The sequence below is a fragment of the Diadema setosum genome, chromosome 17 (genome assembly GCF_964275005.1).
Source record: "Diadema setosum chromosome 17, eeDiaSeto1, whole genome shotgun sequence".
NCBI lineage: Eukaryota > Metazoa > Echinodermata > Echinoidea > Diadematoida > Diadematidae > Diadema > Diadema setosum.
Genome location: NC_092701.1, coordinates 26422751 through 26433985, shown reverse-complemented (window position 1 = coordinate 26433985; position 11235 = coordinate 26422751). Strand labels below are relative to the sequence as shown.

Below are 11235 nucleotides of genomic sequence, written 5' to 3'. Positions count from 1 at the left end.
ATGTGTCAATTACATAATATCAGTTAAATATCGCCATAGTTTTAAACTTATCCTGCAGTCTCAGTAGACTTGACCCGTGCAGAGATGACTTGTCGATTGTTTCATGTTTGTCATGTTAGTTTTGATAAGATGCATTGTGCAATCTTACCTGTACCTCATGCCACTGACAATAAAAAGATGATGGGTTGAGTTTTGGGTTGGTTTATCATTCAAACAACAAACAGTAGTAGCAACAGCAGCAATGCAAAATTCTTTTTTTTTTTTTTTTTTTTGTCTTGTGAATGAACTAGGACTCATCGTTATAGCACTCAAAAGAAATAATAGATTGAGATACAAGGCAAAGTTTATAGTGAACGTTGCCGATGGAAAGAAATGGGGCATTATAAATCCTCTAATTAGCTACAGAGATGTAGATAAAAGAAAAGAGAACAACAATCTCCATTTGCTTGAGTATGTTTTGTAATTCGTCTTTTTATTTTCCTTGAGATACTGTACCAAGTATTTCAATTATCATGTTCAATATGTGATATATTCACAACACCTTGACTGTCAAAAAGTTTCTACACTAGTTTGCCTAGTTTGGTTTTGTGCAGGTCACATTTTCAAAATTCTTTTGACTCATTTTCCTTTGGTAATTGTTGGGAATTGTAATTCCAAATGTCATTTGGAATAAGCCATTTCTATGAGATTTTGTTAAGTTTGTGGATGTGATGGATGTCCTATTTAAAGACTTAAAATCTATGGATAAACATTGTATTTCCTCAGAAAGCATACATTGTACTTAACAAGCCATTCAGTTTATCCATAACTACTGAAGATGTATTTTAATGATGGGTTCCAGCTTACATGCTTTTGTAAGTACTTTTTAGCATGCATGATTTATAGCACATAAGCTTGAGTCAATTCCTTGTCTCATTAAAAAAAAAAAAAAAAACACATTCTGGTATTTGCATGATGTGAAATGCAAACGTAATTTTTGTTTACTTGATCATTACTGTATATCTACCAATGAGTTGATGTAGCTGGGACTAAAGATCAATGTTTAAAAAACGAATGCTTGACTATTTGACATAATCAAGGTGATAGCATGATTAGTATTGATCAAAACGTGTTAGTCTGTGTGCTGTATAGTAGCTGTAGGGGAACTTACATGTAGATGATATTGACCAAGTCGATGCAGTTGCATACCCGTGTAGTTTTATTCATGTACACGTATTTCAATGTATTCCATGTTCTTCACCTTGAAAAAAAATCATTTGCCAGTGCAATACACAATTCAAGAATTGATACAATTTGATGTGACTTGATTTGATTTAATTTACATTTGGCTTGTTCTTTTTCTGCCTGACTGAAACAATCTTAAACTACATGTACAATGTACAGTTGAACCTCTCGTATCCGGACAAGTCGGGACCGGGGCTCATCCGGATAAGGGATTTGGCCGGATACGGGAGACTCAATGCTTTATACATGTACATATACATACACATGTACTGATGTAGCCCATTGTAGTACCACATGTAGTAATGTGTATACTGCAGCCTTTTCATTGTTACATTTGGGGATGTTTCGGGATGTTGAAATGTCTGAAGGTAAGCAATTTGGAAGGAAATTTGATGCAATGTATGTTAATCATATTGGAAGTAATATGTAATTCATGTGTGTTTGGGTAGGAGTTCTCAAGGAGTTGGGAATCCCCCTTTCTTCCCGTAATTATGAAAAAAAATCACGGCGAGATTGCGTCCGGATAATAGAGAGATCCGGATAAAGGGAGGCCGGATAATAGAGGTTCAACTGTATCTGTAAAATTGAAGTTTTAGAAATTATGCACTGGTTTTTGGAGGAGACTTCATGTTCAGTAGTTCCAATCTTATCCCATGGTACCTTTTCCAATAAAGTCTATTAATAAAGGGCATGAACTTAAGTACTCACATATTCTGTGAGTTTCTTTATTGAGGAAATATTTAAATATTCATGCATTCCCAGCGCATCTGTGAAACTTTCAGAGATGCTGGGACAGGATTACTGGTGTGTTTGAGTAAATGTTGATGCTTTCAAACAAAATTAAACACATCCACTACACATGATTTTCACGACTGTAAAAGATACAGACGCAAGTGTATATTATAGTCATCTTGCGTCCAGCTTTGAAGCAAAACTTTTGAAAATGCTTCTGATACCAATATCGTTCAGATATTTTTGACAGTTAAATAAGATTGATGTGAATCAATCACTTGTTGTCAGTCAATGTGATGTACTGTAATATCACTTCTGAAACTGTTAGCATTGTGAAGTCAGCTGGCTTGCCCTGAACCCAAGATTTGTGTTAACTTGCCAATCCAAGAATTATACGAATATGTACCATGCTGACTGTGCTTCATATGTAAAGACCAAACTAGTTTGCAGGCACAAACCCTTGTTGGTCGTAAAGGAGTCTGCGCCAAGACTACTACATGCACCACTTTGGCACTGCCCATGTACCCCTGTCCCATAGGCCCTGTGTTGAAGCTTCTCCCAACAAGGAGAGGCTGCAGTGTAGTGGTGCGTGTATTAGTCTTGGCGCATGCAGACTCCTATACGACCAACAAGGGTTTGTGCCTGCAAACTAAGACCAAACCCCAATTAATACAATGTAACATTCCCTGGATCCATTCAGTTAATATCACTGTTTGCCACATTCAAACTGTGCACTTGACTGAATCACCACGAAATCGCAGACTCTCTAATTTAATAAGATTCGCAGTATGGGTACCGTAAGCCAGGTGATGACGGAACTCTCTAGCCTCGAGGTGACTCAGTGGGAGGATTGTTGATGTTAATCTGTGCAAGGAGGTATGAGAGAATACTCCTTGATCTGTGCAGTAAAACTATCCGCTGCCTGCACATTTGATATTTTTAGCACTATCACAGAATGATTTGAACTACAGTAGCGGTACTCTCTGATGGATGCCCATGTTAAATGCAGTGGTGCTATGTAGATTTTTTTTTGTATCTTCAAGAAGGAATAAATCAGTAATTTGGTTTGAGAGTGCATTCTGTCTAGATGCTTTAATAGTCCCGTATGTGGATATCAATGTGTGCAGTTTTTATACCTTTGGGGAAGTGGGATATATGAAAGCACAAGGATAGTCCAGTATGTTCAGTTATTGGGTAAATGAGCTCGTGACATTTTCTCTGTACACGTATGAATTGTGGATGTAAATTTATCGTTATTTCTTTCCAATGAGTTTGCCATGAATTCAGTGGTTTTAAGAAACTCATACTGGTGAGAGATGTTCATGATCAGTACGATTTGTTCATACAACCAATGAATGGTACAGTTGTATGACCAGTTAGGCAGCAAAATCACTGGCTTAAATGTGGTGACACTACACACTCTGGTGTAGAGGACTGTGAATTGTAGTCAGTACTGTTTGAAAAAAAAAAATGAAATGTAAGCATTCACATGAAAAGTGCATGTCATGTTTCCATGTTACAAGCAGCTTGCTCTTGGTTATGCTGCATTAACACTTGCTTTATCACAATGTCACATTTCCTGTCTCATCTCTTTTGGTGTATTATTTGGTGGTTGGTAGTCTTCGCCTTCCTACTTGTATTATCACCTGCTGATTTGATGTACATGATTGTGTTCTTGCAGCTTGAAAATCAAACTCAATCTCTTGTCTATGTGCATTTAAAGTTGTGTCAAAGCTTATTATCCGGTTCCATAACATTTGCTCCTGCAACAATTGCTCCTATGGGCGAGATTTACTTCACTTCTAAACTCTCACCACAATTACGGGGATACAATGTAAGATTGGTTTTAATAATGGCTTTACCCCTGACGCAGTTTTTTTTTTTTTTTTAATATATAGAAAAAACAACTACCACATACCTGCATGACACAAGCAAAAGCTTACTCTGAATGAATGCAATAAGACCCTATACCATGTGTGTGTGTGTGTGTGTAGAGCAAATCGCTCGAAAATTTGTGTGCCGAAATAAACTGTTGGTGAATACAGCATGAACTATTAATATGTACAATTTATGCATCAGATGAAAACATGAAAATGTGTGCTTCTTTTTTTTTCTTCATTTTATGACATCATACATCCATCATATCAGCATCAAAGTTCACTTTGGGAGGGGAGAGGGATCTTACCCATTCCCCCCCATCCCCCCCCCCCAAAAAAAAAGAAGAAGAAAGCAACAACAACAATAAACACGCAAACAACAAAGAAAAATACCCAAAGAATCTTTCTCATTGCTCATGCTTTATACATATGTGTGCACTACATCAAATAATTTCCTGTTGAAATTTGTCATGCATGATACTTGAACATTTTCTGATGAATAGCTTGAATGCAACTCTCTCTTTAGAGGAAGAAATATTAATTTTCATGACATTCATGACACCAAGGACTGTTGTACAGATTGGTCATTGATGGATATGATAACTGCAGCAAAAGCCCCATTTCACATGTGAGGTAATGATAAAAAAAAATAAAAATAATTAACAAGAAATGAATTGAAGTCTTAATCCGAACTTTCTTTGCCTGGAAACGATGTACAAAATTCTAATAACTGTATGAACTGGTTTCACTAAATACATAGGTTCATCAAACTATTGCAACCAACTTGATTTCAAATTTCAAGTTAGAATATGCAGTGCTATAAATACATGTATTAGATTATTAATTACAGTATGAAAAAAAAAAGTTTTCATCAGCCTTGCAAAACACAGACAGAACTTCAAGCATCAATATTTTGACAGTGAAAACAATCCTCATGATCATGCATTCTTTGTGTACAGTGGACTCCTATTATAACGAAGTCCTCGGGACCAGCTATTTTCTTTCATTATATCAAAATCTTGTAATAACCGAACAAATTAACAATAAAAACATAGAGTGGATAACGTTAAGGCCTGAATTTTTATTTTGTTGTAACCAGAATTTTATAACTGTGTTCGTTATAACGGGAGTGCAATATTGTCCAGTGTACAGTGCAATTTGTACATGTGTGTATACGGTGTAGGAGTACAGAATAATTGGCTCCAAGTTATGCAAATTACAATACTGCTGCATCACACTTCCAAGAGACTGCTAGCATGAAAGAAGAAATTTTTATACACCAGAAGAAAGCTGCACCTCAGACTTTGCAATCCAAAACTCTGGGGGCTTGTGTGACATTATGCATACATTGTGAATGAATATTTTCAAGCAGGGGTGCAGAATTACATAATGCATTGGTTGAGAGCATCATACACAAAATCCGGTGCAGTACATGTACAGTTGTACCTGTACTTCAGACTTCAAAAGGAACTCCAGTAGTCTTGCATTGTCCGAACTATGTTGCCTCTGCAGTTCTCAGAGTGTATAATAATATAAAATTTCCTTTTATGACTTCAAACTGAAGTACCGGTACTAATTCATCAATCATGGCGTGAAAAAAAAAAATATATATATAATAAAAAAATCTGATATGAAATGTCCATAAGTCAAAGTGTGTTCTGGATTTCACAATTCTTTTAAACTTTTTTTTTTTCCTAGTAAGAAAGAATCTCATGTAAAAATGATTAAAGGGCAGAAACAATACACACCACCTTTACTTTTGCATTTGGTGATAAGCACAATCAGGGTATGCAATCATGACTTTCTCACTTTAAAAAATTGTAACTTCTAAAAGAATGCGCCAACTGACTTAAAAATTCACATGCAGCATGCCAAGACATCAGTAATCACATGTGGTAAGACAATAGCTAATTTCTTCTCATTTACTGTTAATTATTAAAGATTAATTACCAAAAAGTCCCCCAAAACCCACGTAATGCGTCAAAAAAAGCGTTTTACAACTTACGTAAAATCAAGATTTGAGGTCCATATTTTAAGTCTACCCCTATGTGTTTGGTATCAAATTAATGGATTTTTTCCTGGCATTGCTTGCATGCAATAAAAAACAGTGGTTCTTTCAGCTGGAGAAAGTTATAAGGTCTGAAGTCCCATCCTGGTAGGAGTGTAATGCTGGCTTATTTTTGTGACATTGTGACCTTTTAACCCATGCTGTACAGCTATACATGGAGAAACAGCTTATTTTTTCGCTTTTCCTGAAAGTACTGAAGACACACTACAATATGGTGTGCTGTTTGCCAATAAATGTTCAGCCAGTTTTGAGTTTTGAGCCATTTTCAAATGCTGAATAAAATAAGTGCAGCCGTTTTTCAGTACTTTCAGTTAGGTATATCCTGATTTGACTACTTTAAAGAATCTTTTCCCCTTATTGAATATCCTTGTTTTTTTAACCATGAATTGTACATATGTAGAAATCTATTGTGTGAAAATTTTAGCAAATTTGAGCAATAGGAACTTATTTTTTTATATTTTTACAAATTGCTGAGCATAAATAAGACCGATACACGCCCATGTAATACTGCATGAAGGTCATATGATAAGTGTTCCGTGTTCATATTTCAATGCTTGTTCAATTTCTAAAGATATCATAAGCAAAAGCATAGTATTTTGTCTTAATATGTCATTGTTTGAGTGTCACAGCTTGGATATCAACTCAAGTCATCATAAATCTCACATTCATTCTTCTATCTGTGTTTACAAATATGAGAATTGATCCAAACACTGTGCGCACATTCAAGGTCAAACTGTACAGATAATTTTTTAGATGAAAAATATAATATCTTCCAAAGTACCAGCCCTAATTTCATAAAAATTTGTAATAATGGCCACTATATGTCTGTTACCTATTCCTGAAAGTTTCGCCTCTTCACTCTTTGGCAAAAGTGAAATATGATAAAATATGTAAAAGTGGTTTTATTTGAATTAAAACTAATGCCTACAAAATTGATCATCCATTTTGAGAAGTGAAAATATGAAATTCATTCATATTTTGTGATATGTCATGGCTATGTGCTGGTGGTGAATGAAAGGGATATTTATCAGGAATATCTAACAGCAATATCAGATGAAAAAAACATTCTCCTTTTTTTTAATGAATTTTTCCAATATATTAGTTATTTCAATGTAATTCGACACCCCTAATTTAAATGCTAATTTATGCGCAGTTTAATGCAAAATTTTGACTCTTTCTTTACATGAAATGAAAATTTGAGCACTCAGCTACAACAAACAACAAAAAAAGCATTTTCACCAAGTTTTTTCATTTTTGCCCTGTTACACAATTGCATACCCTGATTGTGCTATTGACCATTTCCTGGTAGCCACTTACTGATATTCTATGGGAAAGAGGCAAGTACATGCACACTGCAAGTATCTTCCTCTCAATCACTGTCAAATTTGTAATTTCTTCATGATATGACGAAATTTTACCTTCAGCAAGAGTTTGTAAAACATTTCCAGTTAGTCAAGTTTGTCAGTAGGTACCTACAGAGTGTACACAGGAAAACTGGGACCTGAGATTCTGCTGACATACAGTGTACACGTACAAGTGTACCAGTGGTACTGGGGAACCTCACTGCGACCAGCCCAAATGCAAAGTATACTGTACAACTGTACAATGGAGCGCCCCAGAGTTATGGGGAACCTTCGGCTTGTTATAACAAGGACCTAAAAATCATGACATTTACCTTGTTATATCAGGTTTCTCACTATATATGGGTACAAATACAAAAAAGAACAAACACTTTGGACCTACATAATCATCTTGTTATACATATATGAGGGTTTTGTTATACGATGTATACCAACCTCTTTCTAATCAAGATCTACTGTACCATGTTCAATATCTAAGATTAATGAGCCTATACATTCTTTACATACAGTAAATAAAATTATTTCAGTGTGTATCTTTTTACATTGCACCTAAAGGCAAGAGAACACCTAGCAACACAAACTAGCCTCTATTTAAAAAAGAGCACTTGTGAATACAGGAAAAAATTCAATACACTACGACACGACTCCATCTACACAAAATACAAAATGTCAATTTATGGTTCTGGTAGGACACATTCAACTCAATAGTACACACATTGTAACAATTGTCCGCTGAATTCATGATTTATATTAACTAAATCTAAAATATGCCTTTGAAATGAGTGCATCAATGGAAAGATTACATGATTTACAGAACAGGGCAAACTTGCCACCCACTGATGTGATCGTATTTTCTTAAAACATCTACATGTACATGTATTTGCAAAATTCTTTAATGATGAAAGCAAAACAAAGAAATAAACACAGAATAATCTTTTCATAGATTTTTTTTTTTTTTTGAGGCACATTATCAGATTCCCCATACTTCAGTCAAGTGTGAAATCCACAAAAATTACCACACCAAAAATTATTCCACAATGAGAGCACACTGTACATGCAACATACCTTTTCCCCATATACTTATTCTTGTAATGAGTGTGTCCAGTTCAATCTGTATTGTAATCAGAAAGTATCTCTGGTAAACCATATAATTTTTTCCCCTCACCTCTGAAGTCCACATGATTTGAGGGAAACAAGTACTTCACATCAGCAAAATGTTGCTGATATTATAGGGCATACTGCATTTAAAAACAAGAGCTTTTACCAAATCACAGTGATTTATGCATTGAATACAGTAGGATGAGGGCCAAATACACAATTCTGATATCCATGATATAAATCTCTGTGATACAAGGAAATTCACAAAATAATAGTCACCAACAAAATAGTCTAATTTTCTAGCTTCATTCCAATAAGCCAGTTAATATTTGGTACTTAAGGCACTTCATTCATTTTTCAAAGCAATATAATGCGTAGCAGTAAGCATGCCTAACGGAACAAATCATGGAATTCATGTTCACATCAAAAAAGAAAAGAAAATAGAATTAGAAACGGCATTATACATGATGAACGATAGACAAATTTCAACGCGATAACGCCAGCAATGGCAGTATAAAGGCCGTCTCACACTGCGATTCTTGCGATATGATGGCATGTACAGGTGTAGCATTGCAAATGTTCGGTTACGTTAGATCAAATAGTGGTCTACACGATGAATGATAGACAAACTCAATGCGATATCATGAGCATGGTATATCACTTTTTTTTTGAGACATATGCACTCCCATGCAGTGTGTGAAAAAAGTTGGATGCCATGCGACGCATTTTGACCAATTACCATGCTTGAAATCATATTGCTATTTTATAAAACGGATTATACAAATCATCATGTCATCACAGATGCTTATTGTATCAGTGAACTTAAAAACCAAGAGGAATGCCTGCTAGTGCTATCACAAAAATAACCTTTTTTCTGCATCAGAATGTGCTACGGGTAACATCAAGCTTGCTCATTCGAAAAATTCTTCATTATAGTCTTGAGTTCATATTCATTGTAAACATAATTAATTACTACCAAAGAAAAATATGCATCCCTTACAGCTGAGAAAGACGTACGTGTACACACATGACAACTCAGAATTCTAGCTTGCGTCTTGGATTCAGTGGCTTGTAGTACAGTCCGACATTCTTGAACTCTGTTGCCTTTTCATCTGCCCAAGCAGCAAACTCTTCTGCTCTGGGCAAGATGATTTGCATGAGAGCAATGATGTCATCCTCAGCAGCGTGAGAATTCGGAGGTGGCATCCCAAAAGTCCTCTTGAAGATGTTGACTAAGGAGAAAGAAACCCTTGCTGCCTTGCCTTCCTGTGAGTGAGAAATTGGGTGCATGTTTTTGGATTTAACTGGGGGAGGAGGAGGTGAACGCCTAGACTCTGAGTCAGGTGTAGATGATGTTACTAAGCATTGGCTTGAATCTGTTGGCATGGATGTGCTGGTTGAGGAGAGCAGACCATGCGATGCCGCATCCATGGAATTTTGCTGAGGTATGCTTCTGGTTAGGATAGCACCCTCAGAGGGCGGGGTAAATGATGAACATGGCAGCGTCATTGAAGCTGCTGCTGGTGCGCAAGTGGAGGGGCCAGATGAGGAATTGGTAGAAACATCAGGTTGGGGTAACAACGAGGAAGACGACGTGGGCAGACTCGACACACGGCGATGTGGGGCTGCGATTGGTTTTGAGGTGGTAGAAGGGGCTTCCCTTCCATCCGACTCGTGCAGCACAAGCGATTCTCCCATTTCAAGTTTCGAAGAAATCTCAATACCACTATCCATTTTTTGCTGAACTGTGTTTGAATTATCATACTCCGAATGAGCAGTGCTAACATCTACTCCATGTTTCATTGAATTTTGGTCATCTCTTGATACATTAGAAAGAGCAGCAGAATCATCATGATTACATTTCTGAAGGTTACAGTTTTCAGCTGTGTCAGTTTGACGCATCTCCCTTTTGTCGGGTATAACAGAATCCATTTCTTCACTGAAGATTGCCTTCCTCTTGAGGGAGGAGGAAGGTGTACATGCATTGTCTCTCAAACCCAATGTAACAGGATTTGTGACAAAGTCTGAGCGAAAAGCATCCAGGGAGTCAATGCACAAGATATCATCCAGGGGCTGTTCAAGAGTGAGCCTTGCCAATTCTGTCTTGAGCAGGGGAAAGTCGAACCCGTTGCCGTTGTGGGCCACTAGACCCACGGGCGCTTCCTGCCTTGCCAGGAAAAGCTTCAGCATCGAGATTACACCATCATCGAAGGGCATCTTCTTGCTCTCGATCAAGTTCAGATTGTCCAGCTTTGTGAGTGCGAAGGACATCGGGCTAGTGTGCTTGCGAGGATCCAAGCAGAGGGTCAACTTGTCGGCCACTCGCGGCATCCTGATCTTTGAGATGTCCAAGGTGCCATCATCCTTCCAGGCATGCTGAACCGACGTCAGCACATCCGGGTGGACAAGTGCCAGCCGATGCACTGCTATCAGGCTGATTTCCATGATGGTAGGCTGATCCGAACTATGGAGGTGGGTGGTTTCGAGGTCCAGGAACACAAAGCTCTTGACTCTACACCCAGAGTCTGCGGCACAGTCAGCAGGCAACTCTTGGCCCGTGGCAAAATGATTCTCTCCAGAGGTACCTGTCACAGCCATTTTCACACCACAATCATCAGTCAACATGGGCAGTCTGTAGCAGGCGAAAGATTGAGGGAGAGAAAGGATAAAATGAGTTCTGTTGCAGACATTCGAGTACAAAATACCAAGTGTTAAAGGAAGACTGACTGACTGCTTTAACGTTGGAAATGCATTGCAAGTTCCATACCTTTTCTTTTGAGTGTTTTGCTGCCACGAGGTAATCAGTCAATGTATTATTTTTGTTTTTGGTATGATCTGTTTACGTTTTTAAAGAGAGCTACTATTGTAAGCCCAA

The 11235-nt window shown here is 37.2% G+C and overlaps 1 protein-coding gene across 1 annotated transcript; it reads right to left on the bottom strand.

Annotated features, from left to right (window-relative positions):
* Positions 1-7197: 7197 nt before the first annotated feature.
* LOC140240795 (uncharacterized) lies at positions 7198-10976 on the bottom strand. Its single transcript, XM_072320569.1, has one exon. The coding sequence runs from the start codon at positions 10956-10958 to the stop codon at positions 9396-9398; it is 1563 nt and encodes a 520-aa protein (XP_072176670.1). The 5' UTR covers positions 10959-10976; the 3' UTR covers positions 7198-9395.
* Positions 10977-11235: the final 259 nt, after the last annotated feature.